General features: G+C 45.0%; 10 protein-coding genes across 10 annotated transcripts; 4 read left to right on the top strand and 6 right to left on the bottom strand.

The window, feature by feature from the left end:
- Positions 1 to 339: 339 nt before the first annotated feature.
- YML6 (mitochondrial 54S ribosomal protein uL4m) lies at positions 340 to 1194 on the top strand (the record flags this gene model as incomplete). Its single annotated transcript, XM_022611647.1, has 1 exon — positions 340 to 1194. One exon carries the CDS (start codon positions 340 to 342, stop codon positions 1192 to 1194), a length of 855 nt encoding a protein of 284 aa, XP_022463036.1.
- A 325-nt stretch (positions 1195 to 1519) lies between these two features.
- Positions 1520 to 2234, top strand: RPS18B (40S ribosomal protein uS13; the record flags this gene model as incomplete). Its single annotated transcript, XM_022611646.1, has 2 exons — positions 1520 to 1566; positions 1841 to 2234. The coding sequence occupies 2 exons, from the start codon at positions 1520 to 1522 to the stop codon at positions 2232 to 2234; spliced, it is 441 nt and encodes a 146-aa protein (XP_022463035.1).
- Positions 2235 to 2585: 351 nt separating this feature from the next.
- YOX1 (Yox1p) lies at positions 2586 to 3935 on the bottom strand (the record flags this gene model as incomplete). The annotated part of the gene is made up of 1 exon (XM_022611645.1): positions 2586 to 3935. One exon carries the CDS (start codon positions 3933 to 3935, stop codon positions 2586 to 2588), a length of 1350 nt encoding a protein of 449 aa, XP_022463034.1.
- Positions 3936 to 5103: 1168 nt separating this feature from the next.
- TSA1 (thioredoxin peroxidase TSA1) lies at positions 5104 to 5697 on the bottom strand (the record flags this gene model as incomplete). The annotated part of the gene is made up of 1 exon (XM_022611644.1): positions 5104 to 5697. The coding sequence occupies one exon, from the start codon at positions 5695 to 5697 to the stop codon at positions 5104 to 5106; it is 594 nt and encodes a 197-aa protein (XP_022463033.1).
- A 647-nt stretch (positions 5698 to 6344) lies between these two features.
- Positions 6345 to 8936, bottom strand: USA1 (Usa1p; the record flags this gene model as incomplete). Its single annotated transcript, XM_022611643.1, has 1 exon — positions 6345 to 8936. One exon carries the CDS (start codon positions 8934 to 8936, stop codon positions 6345 to 6347), a length of 2592 nt encoding a protein of 863 aa, XP_022463032.1.
- A 509-nt stretch (positions 8937 to 9445) lies between these two features.
- RCF1 (respiratory supercomplex assembly factor RCF1) lies at positions 9446 to 9931 on the bottom strand (the record flags this gene model as incomplete). Its single annotated transcript, XM_022611642.1, has 1 exon — positions 9446 to 9931. The coding sequence occupies one exon, from the start codon at positions 9929 to 9931 to the stop codon at positions 9446 to 9448; it is 486 nt and encodes a 161-aa protein (XP_022463031.1).
- A 283-nt stretch (positions 9932 to 10214) lies between these two features.
- On the bottom strand, positions 10215 to 12089 carry NDC1 (Ndc1p; the record flags this gene model as incomplete). Its single annotated transcript, XM_022611641.1, has 1 exon — positions 10215 to 12089. The coding sequence occupies one exon, from the start codon at positions 12087 to 12089 to the stop codon at positions 10215 to 10217; it is 1875 nt and encodes a 624-aa protein (XP_022463030.1).
- Positions 12090 to 12461: 372 nt separating this feature from the next.
- Positions 12462 to 13832, top strand: RAD52 (recombinase RAD52; the record flags this gene model as incomplete). Its single annotated transcript, XM_022611640.1, has 1 exon — positions 12462 to 13832. The coding sequence occupies one exon, from the start codon at positions 12462 to 12464 to the stop codon at positions 13830 to 13832; it is 1371 nt and encodes a 456-aa protein (XP_022463029.1).
- A 309-nt stretch (positions 13833 to 14141) lies between these two features.
- Positions 14142 to 16673, bottom strand: SRC1 (Src1p; the record flags this gene model as incomplete). The annotated part of the gene is made up of 1 exon (XM_022611639.1): positions 14142 to 16673. The coding sequence occupies one exon, from the start codon at positions 16671 to 16673 to the stop codon at positions 14142 to 14144; it is 2532 nt and encodes an 843-aa protein (XP_022463028.1).
- Positions 16674 to 17403: 730 nt separating this feature from the next.
- AMD1 (AMP deaminase) lies at positions 17404 to 19752 on the top strand (the record flags this gene model as incomplete). Its single annotated transcript, XM_022611638.1, has 1 exon — positions 17404 to 19752. One exon carries the CDS (start codon positions 17404 to 17406, stop codon positions 19750 to 19752), a length of 2349 nt encoding a protein of 782 aa, XP_022463027.1.
- Positions 19753 to 19794: the final 42 nt, after the last annotated feature.

Below are 19794 nucleotides of genomic sequence, written 5' to 3'. Positions count from 1 at the left end.
ATTAAGAAAAGGTGTAGAGTAACATTGTATGTGATTAAAGAGTTTGAAATAGAGCTAAGTAAAAGTAGCTTATCGTTTCAGATTTCGTAAGATGATGTCTTTCGTTATACTCAGTACTGTCGATTTGTGCGAGATATACTCGAACCAGCATTTAGCTGGGAAACTGTTCTTGTTGGTTACTGGGTTTAAGCTTGCTCAATACAGAGGCCATCAGTATTATGTTACCCGGAAAATTATATCTTTGTACATTTTCGGACTAATCACAAATGGACGATATGGCTTAACGCTGCAAACACGTCTGTGCAAAGGGCTAGTCCAATCTTTAATACAGAGATTCACATGATGCCTTATAAGCCAGGCAATTCATTATTGTCCAGGTGCGTAAGATTCCAATCTACCGGTGGGAGAACTGCTCAGCAAGTGCTCCCCAATTTTGCACTGCCTCCAAGATACGCTTTGGTTTCGCTAAGGGCGTTCCCGTCATTAGAACCAATATCATGTATTCCAATACCAACTCCAGTTTTGAACGCCCCACTGAGACGTGATATACTATGGAGAGCTGTTGTATACGAGAACAATAACAGGCGTGTAGGCTCGTCTAACCCTCCGGGGAGAAGCGAAAACGGGTATTCCAGACATAAGATCAGACCCCAAAAGGGTACTGGCCATGCTAGAACAGGTGACGCGAATTCTCCAACAAGGCACACAGGGGATAGGGCACTAGCAAGATCGGCGCCAAACGACTATACCACTGATTTACCGAGGAAGATCTATGCCCTGGCATTCAATTGTGCATTGTCCCAACAGTATAAAAAGGGAAATATATATGTGATTGGAGGATCGAACGCTGAGAAGGTGATCGAGTTGCCTGATATGGACAAGATAGACATTGTGGAGACAAGCAGCAGCGATTCTACAGTTAATTACATTGGCGGAGTGTTTGAGAAGTTCCTAAAGGAAAACAACTTTGAGGGCAAAAGACTTCTATTTGTAACGAACGAACCTAGAGAGAACTTAATCAGATACACGGACCGCTTTAAGAAAAAAGTGGATATTGCTACTAGCGAGGCCGTTGAAGTGAATGATATACTAAAGGCTAGCAAAGTATTTATTGAAGTGGATGCTTTGAAGTACTTAGCCGAGAAATACAGCCAGTCGCCAAGCAACATACAGATACTGCAAGAGAGTCAGTAGATGGAAACGCTCATATAAATTCATACTAATGCAACTTGTACATATCACTCTTGGACGCCTTGGGGAAGACCTGGAGAGGAACTTACTAATTTGTATGACGCTGAAATAAACCCAGACACAATCTTTGAGTGAAAAAAAGTTTAGAAAGTTTTCCAAATAGCTTCTAAAAAATCACCCAAATGGGAAATTAATCCATACTGGTGAAGCGGACGCAAATTTTTTGGTGTTCTAAACTTTTCAAAGTTAGATATAGACAAAACAGTATAAACGGTGTTTACTTCAAAGAGCTTGAAACGCCACAAACCGACAAAATAAACGAGTAAATATGTCTCTAGTCGTCCAGGAACAAGGTTCTTTCCAGCACATTTTGCGGTATGTTTAAAAACACTTTTCCCCCACCTCCAAGTGCTGTTTTTTAGTTGTTTGAGGAGTCTTAATTGATGAATTTTTCCAATACGAGAGAATAAAGCTATAGTTATGCGCAAAAGCTGCTGTCATCTTCTTATGGAAGACCAAATGAGTTAGCACTTACGAGGTTACGTGCCTTCTTCTTTTTTCAACTCCGACGTTCGCTCTTGGCTGCACTTCATGCCCATTACAATATACTAACAATTTATCTGAATTTACATTCTAAACTTATTTGCAGTTTGCTTAACACCAACGTCGATGGTAACATCAAGATTGTCTACGCCTTGACCACCATCAAGGGTGTCGGTCGTCGCTACTCCAACTTGGTCTGTAAGAAGGCCGATATCAACCTAAACAAGAGAGCCGGTGAATTGACCCAGGAAGAATTGGAGAGAGTTGTCCAAATCATGCAAAACCCAACCCACTACAAGATCCCAGCTTGGTTCTTGTCCAGACAGAAGGACATCGCTGACGGTAAGGACTACCACCCATTGGCCAACAACGTCGAGTCCAAATTGAGAGATGACTTGGAAAGATTAAAGAAGATCAGAGCCCACCGTGGTATCAGACATTTCTGGGGTTTGCGTGTTAGAGGTCAACACACTAAGACCACTGGTAGAAGAAGATCCTAATCGTGAAGAAAGAAAACCAAATAGTAATATGTTGTTTTTTTATCTTACTTCATCCTTAAATATCATTACCTCGCCTCCACATTATATATACATTATCGAATATATTAATACAATAAAAAATAAAGAAAGTTCAAACAGATTTCTGTCGTGTGAGGACGTCGACTGTATTTCTCAGTGTTTTCGCGCTCAACTCTTGGAGACAAAACTTTATCTGGAATAAGAAAATGCAATTGCCATTATTATTTCATGAATATATATTAAGACGTAGAAGTGGGAGATACAAAGAAAGTGATGCAGAGAAAACCAATGATTTTGTCAAATAAATGATCGCGCTATCGTTTAGTTTCTTTCTTAGTTTTTGAACATATTAGTGTCTAGATCCTTCAATGGAACCCTCGTGGTTTGGGACTTGAAATGTAGCTTGGGCACACCTTTCTTCACTGGCGATATACTGGTGGCGCGAAACCTGTGTTCAGACGGACTGTTATGTGTAGCTTTAGAGTTCTGTCCGTTATCGCTAGTGTATCCATTAATTAACTTGTTGACTTTGTTCTTAGGGGAAGTCTTCAAAGGCGTTAATATTTTTTTATCCGTTTTCAAGTGGAAAGTCAGCGCTTGACCTCTCTTCACTGAAGAAGATGGAGTATACGTCGCGTTACTGATTTTCACTGGAGAATCATTTTCAGTGGAGGCAGCATTTCTCGTGGGTGATTTTTTCGTTGGTGTTACAATGCTGTCCGGTATTTGCAGCTTTGGAGTAGAGTGTTCCTTTAGACCGGAATCAAGGGTGGGAATCTTGACTTTGTTTGTGATTGGCGTACGCTCCATGTGAGAGGTATTATCGATGTGTGAACTGTTGTCTGTGGGCACATTTGTTGCGGTTGTGTTTGGGGTCAGATGACCAGCGGCTTTGTTTGCAGCGTTGTTCCTCTGTCTCTTTATGGACTGTCTTTTATTTTGGAACCATATTTGGACAGCCTTTTCGGACATATCACACCGTTCGGCCAGTTCCGCACGCTGTTGTCTATTTGGCGTGGGGCAGATTTCAAACCCGGCTTGCAGGATGTTCAATTCTTGTGTCGACGTTCTTCTTCTCTTCCTGCGTGCCAGTGGGGCGTTGTCAATTTTCGGTTCTTTGACACCGAATGTATCTTGAGAGTGTGTTATGAATGCGAACGCACGTTTTTTACTTGCCGTTGTAGGGGTCAACGTGGCTTTAACTGCATTCAAGGGTTCGCCCATATCCACTTTCTTGTGTGCGCTGTTGTTGTTATTGTTTGGGATAGATTTTACCTTCTGAATAGCGGTAGGTGTTGAGGGGACAGCACTCTTCGGTTGTGGAGCGGCCGACTCTAGGACTGCTGTGCTTCTGCTCTCCAAATCATCCTCAACTGTGATCGCCTTCTTCCACACATCGTCTTTGGGTGCCTTGGACGTGTATTCGACGTCGTCGTCTGACACGGGAGTCTTCAAAGTAGCCAAGCTGGGCAGACTCGCCGTGTGTCTTAGGGCGCTTTCGACAGATTTGGGGCGGTTGATACCGAGGGGCGGTAACCTGATGATTCCGTGTGTGTCACTTTTGAAGTTGTTTTTGAAGGAGTCCAGTAGTGGTGAGCACGGGTCCGAGCGGGATTTCTCCTCTGTGAACAAAGATGCCAAGGAGGGCAGCAATGGGGTTGAGCTAGCAAAATTTGATGTCATTTTTTGATGTATTCAGATCAGCTTATTTTAATACCCGTGTGTATATATTCGAAGCTGGTTTTGTGGGTTGTAAGAAGATATTTATTTATCAATTTGTTTGCTCATGGGAATTGAAATAACAACGGTGCGGTCCTCCGTACTTTGAGAGATCCGCGTTTATATATGGACCTGGGTTATTTACCCAAACCACGCCAAAAGTGAACATGAAAGGAAAAGCGCCAAAAAACAACCGTGCAAAAGTAAACAAAAGAAAAGCGAACAACGAGACCAACCAATATCGTGTCCCGATCCAGCAGTCAAATTATTATTAGTTGGGACTGAACAATTGGGCATTTCCTCGACGTACCGTGCCCAGAACGCTAAGCCCTCGGGAACCTCGAAATGTTGTGTTTACTGCAGGCCCCATCTCTATACCGCATCGAGGCAGCGTCTCCAGAAAGTGGTTTCCCCTTTTGGGACAGGTCTTCCCCAAAGGGGAAATATGATTTGTAGCGGGCGCATTCTTCACAACTGTGTTCTGCGGTGTTTTCTGAGAGCCGCGACGCGTCGCCAGATATCTGTTTTTGGAGCGTCCTTTTGGGGCGTTCGCGTCGAGGGCAGGAGGCAGAACGCGAATAGTTCGTACAACGTCGCGCGGCGTGTCGGAGGGTCTCTTAGGGGAGGCCGGACTGACACTCGTGGTCGAGAGATTGTGGCTGTATTCCTGATTGGGACGCTCGAGTAATCACGGTCACATACGTAGGAGTTGCTAACCGACCTGAACTTTACATGGTTTATTCAACCACGCACACTCGCGTGCAACACATTGATTACGTGGGTATACGAACTGTGCCATTCGCACTTCTGGTGGCAACCTAGTCACCAACTGTGGCTAAAACATTGTAAGGCCCAGATCTTATCGCACTTCTTTTTTTTCAATTCAATTATTTTTTCATTCAGACCTTCGCAGTGGTCACAGCACAGTTGGTAGAGGTTATTGATTTATAAAATAGCTAACTGTAAAGGGTACAAAAAATGTATAAAATCTAAACTTCTCCTCATCATCGTTTGCCTCTACAGTTGAGCAACGTAAAGAAAAATGATATCATTATATAAGCGAGAGAGGCCAGAACAAAAAAATAAAGAAGAGGAAACCGGTCCTCCCCGGAATCTCTCTTTAACCCTTTACTTATTTCTTGTTGGCTTCCTTGAAGTACTCCTTGGAGTCACTGACGGTTGGCTTGATGGTGGCGGCACCTGGGGTCCAGTTACATGGCAAGACCGTACCGTTCTTGTCGGTCCACTGGAAACCCTCAACGACTCTTAGAGCCTCCTCGACGTTTCTGCCGACGGGCAAGTCGTTGATGGTGATGTGTCTGACGATACCGTTGGCGTCGATGACGAACAGACCTCTCAGAGCAACACCTTCCTCCTCAAGCAGGACACCGTAGTCCCTGGATAGGGAGTGGTTGGTGTCGGCCAGCAGAGGGATGTCGACGGAACCCAAACCACCATCGGCTCTGGTGACGTTGGTCCAGGCTAGCAGAGTGTACTCGGAGTCCGTAGAGGCGAACAGGATCTCGGCACCAATGTCCCTGAATCTCTTGACGGCGTCGGAAAAGGCGACGATTTCAGTTGGACACACGAAGGTGAAGGCCATGGGGACGAACGCCAACACGACGTACTTACCCTTGTACTGGTCCAAGGTGACCTCTTCGAAGACACCATCGATGACGGCAGTCTTCTTGAAAGCTGGGGCTGGCTTTTGAACTTGAGCGACCATTATGTGTATTAGGTTGTGTGTATGGATGGGGATGTGGTTGGTTGGTTGTCAAGATCAGGAGAGAAATGTAAAAATATTGCAAAAACGCAAACTACAAAACGAACAAGAAAACCGTGATTCAATTCCTTCTTTTTATATAATTGCAGGTACTTGACTCGTCTTCAACCTGCCCCCTCCCCCCCCTCTCGCTTACAAGGTCCCCCACGGTCACCCTTAAACAGCACGCTCATCTCAGCAGAAAACTATTCTCGACCTATTGTCTCTTAGTAAGAGGCGACCCGAGCCACTGCAAGCCCGCACAGGGCATCTGTAAGAGAAGACCGAAAAGCCGAAAACCCCTCTCGCGCCGTGGCGCGGTGTGTGGGTGCGTCGCAGCGTCGTTGCGGGAGCCGGATGGCAGCCTGTAGTAGCAAGAGATGGTGGCGGCAGAACGGCTTACACATCCGAGGGTGTTGATCTGTACCGAGTGGGGCAAGGTGAAGCAAGGGTTTCCGAATTCCCACAGCGCCTCTTGCTCGTAATACTATGCGTTTCGCTCCCTTCCGAAATAAGAACGGTCCATTTTCGTCCCTTTCTTAGATAATGAGATTTTCTAACACTAACAGAATTAACGTATACAATGCTACATTCCCGCATGCAGGCAAGTGTTACTCTTGTTCGTCTTGGCTGCCGCCTACGTTTACATTCGCACCCGTTGTCATCGCCCCGTAGCCTGTCGTTGTCGGAAGACGCTCAATGGGCGAGTCTGCAGAGTCTGCCTCTGCTGGTTCTTCGCTACGGGCCCTTGCAGTGCTCTCTGCAGCCGCCGTTGCTGCAGCCGCTGTCGCCGCCGCCATCTCCCTCTCTCTCTGTTTCCTCCTCTCTGTGTACTCCTCAACCACTTTGTCGACAAACGTGTTGAGGCCTGGAACGAGTAGCAGCAGGAACAGTGTCATGTTCTTGAGTGCACCCACGATGTAGTAATCATGTTCTGGATCTGGCACGACTTTTTCCAGCAACTTTTGAAGCATGTAAGAGGGTGCAAGATTCCTGACATTGCGTAATACACTCTGGAATACCCTCTTGTACAGGGGCAGCCCGGGTCTGGACCTGTACTCTTGCTCGTCCCTTATCAATTCGAATATCCCGTTCGTGGATTTCCTGAGTGCGGCATCCTCTTGAAAAATCCTGGGCTGGGTCTCGTAAACTTCCATCAGCTTTCTCAAAAGTACCGTCATAGATGAAGCTGGGAACTCACCATTCGCGACCTTCCCGAATAACTCTTGCAAGCAGTCAGCGCTAACACGACCATTGGCACAATTGATCCCAGCATCCCAATACAGATCCAGTCTACATGTCCTCAGTGGCGGTATGGAAAACACGTTAATGTACTCATCGTTCTCCGCAACGGATTTGTAGAAATACTTGGGCATGTCCCGCCTATCCAAAAACTGTTTCAGACTCGTAAGCGTCCTCTTACTGATAGCGTCCAAATGGAAAAAATCTACCCATTGCGTATATATCTCTGGTCGCGACATAATATTCCTTATACCAAAGCAAAACGCTAAGATGCAAAGATATTTCAAGGGCACAAAGATAGAAAGCTCAAACAGAAAGATGAAAAGAAAAAAAGTGCCACTGAATACCATCCAAACCGTTTTCCCAACAAGTATACAGAAGAATACCGCCGTTCTTAAATGGCGTAACATGGTAACGTCCCACGTTTGTACTTGATCTCCTCCCCCCTGGACCACATCAGCTGTTCGGTCCTCTTCAATATCCATTCCGAGTTTCCCCTCCACGGCTCTTAGTATCGAATCGTCAATCTCCACATACTTGTCAGTAATAGTGTATTGGTACGAAGATAACGAGAATTTGAATCCCTCCACCTCTAACGTAACGTTCAATGCCTCTGAACGATTGGCCTCCAAAAACACCTCTGTCCCATCTGGAGTAAGACACTTGATGTAATGTACAATGGTAGGGTCTATCGTCGTAAGAGTTTCTACCGTATCACCCTCCGGTGTCTGTGGAACGGAATTTATGGATTCATCATCAACTTCTGAAGTATGAGCCTCCTGGGGCGGCTTAGCATTACTATCCGACGTCGCTGGTACGTCTACAGAACTAGAGGTCTGCTCAAGTGGCATACAAGGATGCAAGGCTTCCTTTTCACGTATCAACGATTCGACCCAAAACGTATCAATCTTAGTGCCGCTTGTGCACATTAATTGAACGTGAACAGCGGCACTCAAATCGTCCCGAGTGTAGTCTGTTATCAGCGCATCTTGACCAGCGTAGTTTTTCTCGTGCACTTTTTGCCCCTTATAAACCAACTTGATTTCATCGAGGGGAACATTCAAGGCATACGTATTACAGGTTTGGCTGATGTATCTTTTAACATCCAAAACAGTTGTGGATTTCGTGACATGCATCGTGTTGGTGAAAAACTTGGCATCAGAGATGAGCTCGAGGGAAGCGTAATGTGTGTTAGAGTCGAATGGTATCAACTGATGCAATATGTAGAACATCACGACAACAGTGCTGTGCCTCGTAGGCAGTAGATTGATGTCTAGTTGTTCCTCCAAAGCTGAATCCAGAAACACATCGGCACAATCACCCACGAGGTCTGTCGACCGATCGGCACCCTTCACTTTAAACGCTACAAAATCGTTTATGGTGTGACCCCCCTGTATCCTACAAAATTCACCGGTTTGTTCTTCAGATTTGACCGTGTCCAACACTTGTTTCTGCAATTTAGAGCAACGAATACTTAATGGGAAATTCACTTTTTGAGACATGTGGACGGGCCCCTTTGTCGAGAGCATGTTCACTTCAAATATAACGTTCACGGAATTGAACTCAAGATCCCTATCGTAATCTAGATTATGCTCCGGTACTAAATTTGCAGTGGTGTCCCTCTCAAAACAGAACTCCAGAGACGCCCGCGACTCTTTGAGTGGGTCCACATCCTCCAATTTTGTATCTAACCCACATATTTTGTCTTTATACTTCAAATAAAACTTTCTCACAGAATCCAGATCCTGCTTGGACTCTCCGGACACATCGCTAAGTGGGTCAGTAGTACCATACCCTTGATTTTTTGAAACTTGGAAATGCACGTATTGAAGCAGCCGATATATTTTAGTCTTCGGGTGTACGTTTAGAGATATATTCGTGTTTATCAGATCAAGATCTGAAGAATAGATGGAGCACTGTATAGGTGGCTCCAACAGTAAAACACTATCGTCTTCCGGCATAACGAACAGGGCACTAGAGTGAGAAACTAAGATCCGAGACCAAGCTATATATTTCGTTATCTGACCTCCTTGATATTAGGACCCCCCACACTGACTGGCTGTTTGCCCTTCGAAGGATATACACCCTACTGACAAGTCCTTGAAGCATCTATCTCCAAAGGTATAACAGGTGTCATTTTCTCAATTCCAGCGAAAAGAGAAATTTGGTAAAAGTTGGGCCTTGATATCACGTGTGTTGCAGCTTGTTACCATCACGGCCTACTCCCCGCCTGCAGGGTAGCGGACGTTACTACGGTACGTGATCCTAAAACAGCCTATAAAATATATACATACATATTCAGCGACAAGACTTTCAAAGGGGGAGTGAAGGTCGAAGCAGCCTGGAAAAGTAGTGATTAGAGGAATAATAACAGATAAAACACTTTGTGGGGCAGAACGCGGAGAGGTAATGACAGTGAAAGAAGCTTCATGAGGAAATAATATTAACAGGATATTGCTTGTTGTCCATATTACTTCTTTTCGTCACCCTTCAGCTTATTTTCCAGTTCTGCCAGTTCACTTTCAAGTTTTCTAATGGCACCTTCATTTTCTTGCGTCTTTGCCTTGACACTCTCGGCGCGCTTCTTTCTCTCCTTGACAGCCTCGTCTCTTCTTTCCAATTCCTTAATCCATAACTGTTCCCTCATTTTGGCCTTCTCTCTAAGCTGATCCTCCCTGCTCTTCTGAGTGTATTTCGAACCATACAAGAATGAACCGGCCACTAACGCAACCAAAGTAGCACCTTGAAGAACCACACGCCAACGGAAATAGTACTGTGCTTTAACCTGATTACCACCCTTGATGTGCTTCCCTGCAAGTACCACGGCGCCCGTCGTCAAAAGAGCACCAATTGGCACCAGTGGTTGCTGCTTACAGTGGAATTTCACCCTTTCAAAGAAAGACAGCTCCTCCAACTCCACATTGGTGCGATCAAAACTGGAAGGTAAACTGGACATCGTGAACACAAAAGAACGGTATCAACCTCTTACTCTAGTTGACGTATTTGACATATGTCTCCCCGTTACGGCACTCTTATGTATTGGCTTCCTTAATCTTTTTTTTTTCTATTCCCCTCGTTCTCCCCGTATCATTCCTTCCAAAGAGCAGCAATTCCGGTTTGTAGAGACGTACCGTCCGTGGTAGACAAATATATGTGTATACATATATATATATACGCAGCTATATGCTCACAACTGGGTTGTATCAACCCATTCACTGTCCATGGATATTGCGCGGTGCTCATGCGTCACACATGTCCAATACCCACTTGCTCAACTTGACCACATCATCATCCAGGTGGACGTCGTTTAGTAGCACGCCGTACTTTAACACGATCTCCAAAAATGCATTGATGGACAACTCGTACAGTATGGAAATAACATCCAATGAGTTATCATCTTCCTTGTTCGTAGTGCCACTCTTACGTTGCACATCTGGATTCCAGTCCGAGAACCTGCCCAAGATACCAACAGATCTTACCAATTGCTTCAACACGTCACCTACAGATGCTACGACGTGGCCTCTTGGCGATTCCTCCAGTCCGTTTATTAGGAACCCCATCAACGAAACAACGCTTTCTGCATGGCATATTGACAGGGGCACAAGTTTTTCCGCTTGTCGACTCTTGGATAGACACCAGGCCTCGAACACGGATAGTTGCATTTTGTTCCCCATGATACCATCAATCGGCAAGGTGGATGGGAAGAAAAAATTGGTCATCACTCTTTGTAACCTATTGGATATCAGAGATATCAACTTGGAGATTTTTGTATTGTGAGTGAATATGGTGTCGTTCACAGAGTGTTGAGAGTCAATGTACCTTGGAGACAAAAATTCGTCCCTGTATATAGCGCTATTGATATCGTTACGCTTGAGGCGATCATATTTGTTAAGAAAGATATTTTCATCGCGTAGGGGCATAGTGCGGTATCCCATACCATTCGGTACCACATCGGAATTGAGGTTGTGATCATCACGGAAGCCACGCTTCGACAAGGACGGCGAGTTGCCAAAGAGAGGTTCATTTGAAAACTCTGGGGTTGGGTTTAAACGCTCATGCTTACTAGTTCCTTGTAAAGTTCTCTCCACAGTGGTCAAATATTTCCCGACCGTCTCGTTAGTCTCTTGGATGACTGCTAAACATTCCTTCATAATAACTGGCCACATGTTGGTGCCTCTATGTGAGTTTTCGTAAATTGGTAATCGTAAAGATGGATCTAGCAAAGTGGCTCTGTAGGACAGCTCTTGGAAGGCAGTCAGCTTCGTGAACGGTTTCTTCGACGCTAGCCCACTGACAAGCGTCTCAATAGGCGTCGAGGACAACGACGAGATGGGCTTACCCTTATGCAAACAGCCAATGGACAAATGTGCGTCAAATGATATATTGACAAACTCGAAATGCAAGATGACCAGGAATGACAAAACGGCCAATTTGAGTGCTGACAAAATACCAGTGTACCAAACGGGTGCCAAAAGGGCAAACGCAAACGGAGATAGCACAGTTAAAAGGCCAGACAGAAATAGAGACTTGAAAACCATCTTTGTTAGATTGGACGCTATGTACGTCTGAGGCGGTTGAAACTGTCTCACGAAATTAAAGCTCAATTTATCCAAATCAAACAAGTTATGTTGCAGATTGTAAATTGTTGGGATCAACAACCAGACGTACAGTCTGTAGAATTGTCCATACAATGACCCATTGTACGCAACAGGCGAGCCTGACGAGAGCCCGAGACAGTCCCCAATGGCCAATGCGGTTGCAAAACTGCTGACAGAAAATATCAGCTGATACACGGTAAACCGGAACAAAAATATCTGGCCCAAAGCTTGCGTCGAAACGGTAGAGTAACCAAGAGATCTCACATGTAGATAGTTCTTCCTCGTTATTATAATCAGCAGAGCAGCCACATATAGCGCAAGCATCTTGGGCACAACAAGCAACGCACTCTCCAACGGCGACGCAAACGCGTTTGTCAGCAGCTGCACGGCAACAGCTTGCAATACCGTGGTCGTCAAAAACAACCGCCTCACTAGATGGTTAAACCTAGTCTTACAGATATCGCTGAAGATGGCATGGTAGCTGAACCGTGCGTTAACAACACTATGCGACTCCATCCGGTAAACAAACAACAACTGTCACTTGCTCCTACCACAGCACAATTCACCGTTAGCAATCCAGACAACCGAACACAGCTCCAACATGGAACCGCAAACACTGTGAAGGATCTCTCACTTTGATCTTTTTATTCATTTTTCTTCTTCTTTGATTCTTGGAGTGCACGTGATATGGAGAAAAAATATAACTGCATCTTTTGAACAGAAACGAGATGGCAAAAGCTGGCTTTGTTAGGGAAGCAGGTCGAGATTGCGGGCTGGAGGTTCGACCTGATAAGGGAATACGTCTGTAGGATCTAGGGTGAAGTTTTTCTTTGTTGTTACTTTATCTCCTTTCTTCTTTCTTCTATTTAGTTATCCAGCTTTCAGAACATGGAGGATAAGAAGTGCTTTCAGCACTCTTCGGATGATATTCAGGCTAAGTTGGATAAAAAGCTAGGCCCAGAGTATATCTCCAAGAGAGTAGGTTTTGGGACCAGCAGGGTGGCATATATTGAAGGTTGGAGAGCTATTAATCTTGCTAACCAGATCTTTGGCTATAACGGGTGGTCGACCGAAGTAAAGAATGTCATCATAGATTTTCTAGATGAGAGACAGGGCAAATTCTGCGTAGGTTGCACTGCCATAGTTAGGGTTACGTTGGCTAACGGAACCTATAGGGAGGATATAGGGTATGGTACGGTAGAAAACGAGAGGAGAAAAGCTGCTGCCTTTGAGAGGGCCAAGAAATCGGCCGTCACAGATGCACTCAAGAGGTCACTAAGAGGGTTTGGTAATGCGCTGGGCAACTGTTTGTACGACAAGGACTTTTTGGCCAAAATCGACAAAGTCAAGTTTGATCCTCCTGATTTTGATGAGGGGAACCTGTTCAGACCGTCAGATGAGATTAGCGAGGTTTCGAGATCTAACACCATCGACAACAATGGAAACAGGAACGGAGATTTTCCTAACAAGAAAAGGCAACTGATTCAAATAGCTGTCTCGAACGTAAAACCAGAACCCTCTGAAAAAGAGAAGAGCGCTTCGCTCAGACCAGAAAATATACGACAGAATACGGTGGCCGATAACGATATGACCAAAAAAGTAAACCGGTACGTCGGAGAGCTTGTCAATGGGAAACCACCTCAGGCAAAAGGTATGACTGTGGAGGAACAGGAGGATTTATTGGACGACTCAATGATGTTTAGCGACGATTTTCCGGATGACGACCTAAGTCAAGGCAGCAGACACAAGGGGAGTGATAAAGCTATTGAACCAAGTAACGATCCAGTCACTTTTGTAACGGCCAAAGCTGCTTCATCGCTACAGAAAAAGAATTCCGAAATTCCACAGGAGAACTACTTTGATCCAAACTATCAAGCACAGTCAATCAAACACACGATTGATCAAACTTCTTCCAAACCAGTACCAGCAAACGTTACTAAGAACGAAAATTCCAATTTCAACAGAGACAAGGCATACGAAAAGTTTGCCGCAAAGGGTAAGGCTGTCCCCGCATTTGAGAACATGACCACTACTGAGGGTGGAGCGACCGCCAAGACAAATTACGTACCTCATAAACCGGCTACTCCTCTTCCCCAGACAGGACCTCCTCCAAACAATAACAGATTTGCTCCACCATCCACTGTTGTCCACTCCAATGCCCATATGGCGATCCCCATCACGACGCAACCAAGAACAGTGCGCCGTGAAGTAGGGAGACCTAAGATAAATCCGATGGCTCTTCCTAAACGCAACCCTTGACCCATTACATATTTATTTAAGGAGAGGTTGGAACGATATGTTCTGTAGCTCTCTCTTCATTTGCATATGACCTTTTCTAAAAATTCTAATATCCACTACATATTCGAAACGTCAGAATTTTGCTCGCCTAATAAACGAAACCATGAATTATTTTTTATTTTCACTATCTAAAAATATACTACATACTAAATAATGTTGTTATCTTCAAATTCACAGATGGAGAAAAGTTCTCATCATAATAATCATTTTGGCATTACATATACACTTGAGACGTACACATTCGAGATCAGGAGCGGAAGAGGTGAGATACTATTTAGACATTTCGGATAATGGAGTAGTCTCTCCTATCCATTTCCAACATTTCATAATATCGCCGTGTACCTCAATCAAATCGGATTTGATGTTTGTATTTTTAGTCTCCACCACTTTAGTCACACGGTTCCATATACTATTTCTATACCTCAGATTCCCCTCTCCAGAAAGAAATGAATCTCTCAATTGGACTGCACTCAAAAAGGAAGTTTCTTTGTTCTCCTCCTTGTTCTTCTTTAGTTTCGCAATAACTCTCTCAACAAGGTCATTTACTAGCTTTTTCTCCCGGAAGTGTTCCTTTAAGCGATGCTCAATATACTTGATAACTGCAATAATACCGAGTGCTCCCCAGATAAAATATCTATATCTTTGGTAAGTTCTGTAAAAGTCCTGCTCAAATTGACATCTCAAGCTGATATATTTCTTCGAAAATGATCTCAAATAGTTTGACTTTAAAGAGCTGTATCTGTGCTGAACAGATTTCTCTTTCTCACGAACCTCATTGGCCCCATTGTTTTGGGCGACTTCGTTTGTAAATTCATTTTCAGCGGCGTGTAACTGTTTGGTTCTGTTAGTAAACGTGTTCTTCATTGTCTCTGTGGAAAATAATTCAAAATCACTCACTTGCCTGTATATAATATCGGGTTCGTTCTTCAATTTACAGACGACATCTTCCCAGAGTTCTTCGAATTGTTCATTATCCAAAAAGGACGGTTTAGCCTCTTCGAAGATTTGGAACAAGTCTCCCTCTGAGATTCCGCTCACAATGTCGTTATTGCCCTCCCCACATTCTATTTGGGCGTTTTTCACTCTTAAAAACTCCAATGATTTCTTAACCACCTCCGCAATCAGTTTCTCTCTTTGGCTGTCTTTGACACACTTATCAGGGATCGGGAACAGGTCAAAGAATGCCAGTTTTGACCGCTCCAATCTGTACTCTGGCTTGCACCTCATTTTCAGGTACGGATAGCAAATTGCATTCTCTGGGCACGGAATACAATGAGGTTTATACCCTTTCAAGAGATCATCAATATGTGCCATAAATTTGTAACTTGGGGCCAGCTCCTGAAGGGACGGCGCAACCATTCCATGTCCACAAAAACCAGTGTATAATTTTTCGTTTCTATACCATATGGCTAGCAACACAGTTGTGAGAAAGATGGCAAAAATGGCAAGTTTCAGTAGTGTGGAGAACAGTTTCTTTATTAAGTTGAGGAAAGATAAAACCGGTTTCTTGGTACGCTTGACGGGCAGATCTACCGAGGAACTTACGCTTGTGCTAGTAGACTCCTTTTCGTCACTTATTAGTATGGCTTCGTCATCTTCACTTATTAGTATGGCTTCGTCATCTTCACTTGAATCTGACATACTGCTTGGGGACACAGTGTTTGAATCCCGTTCCTCCTCTGACCTTTGAAACTCAGGTGAAAGTTCATTTTCCATTGCGGCTGCTCTTTGTTGAGATTTTTCGACTTCACTGTTAGAAAGCAAATCCATGTTGAACGTGCTCCTGTCGACGGATTCGTCTAGATCGACGAGTTCGACAATGTCATCGTCCTCCGGATAAGTATCAACCACGTCTACGTCTGGTCCTTCTTCTGCCAAAAGTGGTACGTCTTCGGAAGCCTCCTTCCCTGTTTCTTTGAATTGCGGCATGTTTTCGAAATCCACCAACCGTGACGCTTCTGAATTCTCTCCGACGGGCTCGTCGTTGTCTCCGGCCGTATTGGCTGCGTTTGTGTTGGATGTGTTAATGTCCGATTCAAAACCGGAAACCCTCCCTGAATCAGGGTGTGTAGAGACCTTACGCCTCTGCGAGGGTGCGGTGTCCCATTCCCTAGTGGAGTCACCGCTGCTTCTACTACGGGTATTTTTGAGTTGTTTGGCAAACGCTGGAGAAATCTTCAGTTTGTTTAGATCCGGAGACAAAGTTCTTCTCTTGTAAGAAAAATCGTACTTGACCCCCGCCTGGTTGGAACTCTTCGATCCCTGGCTGTTCAGACTTCTTGTTAAACTAGAGTGTGTGTCATTATCACTCTCTTCTGACGACGATGTGCCAAATTCCGTGATCTTGACAGACTTTTGTGGTGTTCTCACGGGTTCCTTACCGTTGAGTTTATCCACGATGGGGGTTCTTTGCACGCCTTTGTGTACACTTTCATCCGACGATATGACTCTCTGTTTCTTCTTCTGTGGTGTCTCTAAGGGTCTGCGTAACCTCTCCAAGATAGCATCATCCACAGAAGACGCTGACGACAGCGACCCGTCACTATCATCCGATTCCTCTGTAACATCACGACTCACTGACCTTCTTTTCCTCTTCTTGGTACCACTGGAACTGTCACTAAACTGGAACTTTTCCCTCAGACTTGGTAGCAACGGGTCAATAAACTCGTGGTACATCGCTACAAGTGCCTTCTTTTTGGCGTTAGGAGAGTACTCCACGTCATTCTCCGTGAGGATACGCCTCAGTTCTGGAACTTTGAGCCTTTCTGGTTCACTCCCGGGTTCCAAATATTTCAGATCCATCTTGCAAATAAAGTTCTCCTACAGGGCTTTCGTACTGACTAGAGAAGATGCAAGAAGCAGATTCCGAGATAAACCACACTGCCTTTTACCCACTCTCAACAGATATGTATTCTCACACAACAAGAGAGAAGAACAGCACAGGTCATCGGAATAGTACTTTCCTTCTAAATTCCACGTGCGGGTCCCACATTTATGACCTTCCCTATTACATTCCAAATGGGGAAATACCCAAACAGAGAAACAAAAATTCCCTGTTTCGGACACATACCATCCTAAAAGGGAAATATAACACAAAACCGGAAAAACTGTCCCCTAAAACCAAGCCCTAATTTCAAAAAGAACACTTTGCAACCCCGCACCAAGCCCTAAAATAAACACCCACGCACCAGTACCACCCCAAATGGTAAAACCCGGTGTCTGGGTGGAATTATTAAAATTCTGTTAATAGGGAGAATTCGATGGGCGTAAGAATTAAGAAAAAGGAAAAAGGAACTGTTATATAGGAGGGACACTCATCTGTGACGATATTGTATATATATATATATATATACATAGGATTGAACCACTTAGAGGTTATACAATCAGGTAGTTCTTTTTGAAGTGAGGGAAGTATTTGATCTAACTTAGGTTTTGTGGTAGATTTGTTTGTTTATTTTCGTTTTTATAAGACGTACATTCGACCCCCGCAATTGAATTTATACTGCTCCTTTCCCCTTTATATCTTGACAGAATGGACGTGGAACATACGGAGGACAAGTTTCAACATATGTCGTTGGAGGCAGAACCGTCTCATGACGGGTTTGAAGAGTCCATGTCGAGTATGGCCGTGAATGAGGACGTGGAGGGAGCTGATGCGGACGGTAAGCTGTCCGGAGAATTGGAATTGACCAATTCCAACACGGAGCTCCAGACGGCAAACTTCTCGTACCACGAGAGCAGGCAATTGCTGGAGAATAACAACAAAAAGATCGCAGTCGATGAGAAGGGAGTGAACCCGGCGATTATTGGGCAGCCACTTGCACGGTGCACCCTCAAAGGAGAGGACGAGGACTCTCTCCGCGGGTGCGCAGAATACAGTCCCCAGTTTGAAGAGTGCACCCGCATGGGTCGACCCACAGGTTCACACGAAGGACTCCGCGTCGTACAAGATGGGATGCTCGTCGATGATACGTCCAAGGAAGTAAGAGACAACCCTTCCCCTGAACTGGTCGACTTGTACTCCAAAGTGGAGTACTGTAGGGAATTGAGGACCAAGTACCAAGGGTTGTCGATGCAACGCAACGACCAGAATCCGAAGAACAGCACAGACTGGGAAATATACCCGCCACCTCCTCGGCCATCCTACAACGACGCCACCAAGACCGTCGTGCCCGTGGTCAACAAGCCGGACGCTGAAGTATTCGACTTTTCCAAGTGCATCATCCCTGGTGAGGATAAAGAATGGGACTACTTCATCAACGAGGACGACTCGTATGCGGTGAACAGAGCTGGCGACAGGGGGGATCTAATTGCAAATATTCCGACTCTGCGCGACTACTACCTCGACTTGGACAAAATGGTTTCCATCTCGTCTGATGGGCCAGCTAAGTCCTTCGCGTTTAGAAGGTTACAGTACTTGGAGGCGCGTTGGAACCTGTACTATCTGCTGAACGAATACCAGGAGACGAGCGTGTCCAAGAGGAATCCACACAGGGACTTCTACAACGTCAGGAAAGTGGACACTCACGTTCACCACTCTGCCTGTATGAATCAAAAGCACCTGCTGCGTTTCATCAAGTACAAGTTGAGACACAATAAGGACGAAAAGGTCATTTTCAGAGATGGGAAAGTACTTACTTTGGACGAGGTGTTCCGCTCTTTGAACCTGACGGGTTACGATCTGTCCATCGACACTCTGGACATGCACGCTCACAAGGACACTTTCCACCGGTTCGATAAATTCAACTTGAAGTACAACCCTATAGGTGAATCCCGTCTGAGAGAGATCTTCTTGAAGACAAACAACTACATCAACGGGTCGTACCTGGCCGATATTACCAAACAGGTCCTGTTCGACCTGGAGAACTCCAAGTACCAGAACTGCGAGTACAGAATCTCCATCTACGGGAGATCCCTGGACGAGTGGGACAAGCTTGCTGCGTGGGTCATCGACAACAAACTGATCTCACACAACGTTCGGTGGTTGATCCAAATCCCTCGTCTGTATGACATATACAAAAAAACAGGCTTGGTAGAGACGTTCTTCGATGTTTGCAAAAACCTGTTCCAGCCACTGTTCGAGGTGACCAAAAACCCACAATCGCACCCTAAACTACACGTCTTCTTGGAAAGAGTTATCGGATTCGACTCCGTGGATGACGAGTCCAAAGTGGACCGTCGGTTCCACAAAAAATACCCAAAACCTTCCCTGTGGGATGCTGCCCAAAACCCCCCTTACTCTTATTACCTTTACTGCTTATACTCTAGTATGGCTTCGTTGAACCAATGGAGAGCAAAGAGAGGGTTCCCAACTCTGGTGCTAAGACCACATTGTGGGGAGGCCGGGGATCCAGAGCATCTGGTATCAGCCTATTTGCTGTCTCAAGGTATCTCACACGGGATTCTATTGAGAAAAGTGCCATTTGTCCAGTATCTGTACTACTTAGACCAAGTTCCTATTGCCATGTCCCCCCTGTCGAACAACGCACTTTTCCTCACGTACGATAAGAACCCATTCCCAAGGTACTTCAGAAGAGGGTTGAACGTTTCCCTGTCCACGGATGATCCGTTACAGTTCTCGTACACGAGGGAACCGCTGATTGAGGAATACTCCGTCGCGGCGCAAATTTACAAACTATCTAACGTTGATATGTGCGAACTGGCAAGGAATTCCGTGCTGCAAAGTGGGTGGGAGGCCCAAATCAAACAACACTGGATCGGGAAGGACTTCGAAAAGTCCGGTGTCGACGGTAACGATGTCGGGAAGACAAACGTACCAGACATCAGAATCAATTACAGATACGACACGTTGTCCACAGAACTGGAACTGGTAAACCATTTTGCAAACTACAAAAGGGACAAGGCTGTCGAAGCGAAATGAATGAATGTCCTTTCCATTCTTTCCTATTTGACACACTGCTGT

This window comes from Huiozyma naganishii, chromosome 2 (assembly GCF_000348985.1).
Source record: "Huiozyma naganishii CBS 8797 chromosome 2, complete genome".
Lineage (NCBI taxonomy): Eukaryota > Fungi > Ascomycota > Saccharomycetes > Saccharomycetales > Saccharomycetaceae > Huiozyma > Huiozyma naganishii.
The sequence above is the reverse complement of the archived record's forward strand: the minus strand, read 5'-3'. Positions and strand labels throughout refer to the sequence as shown.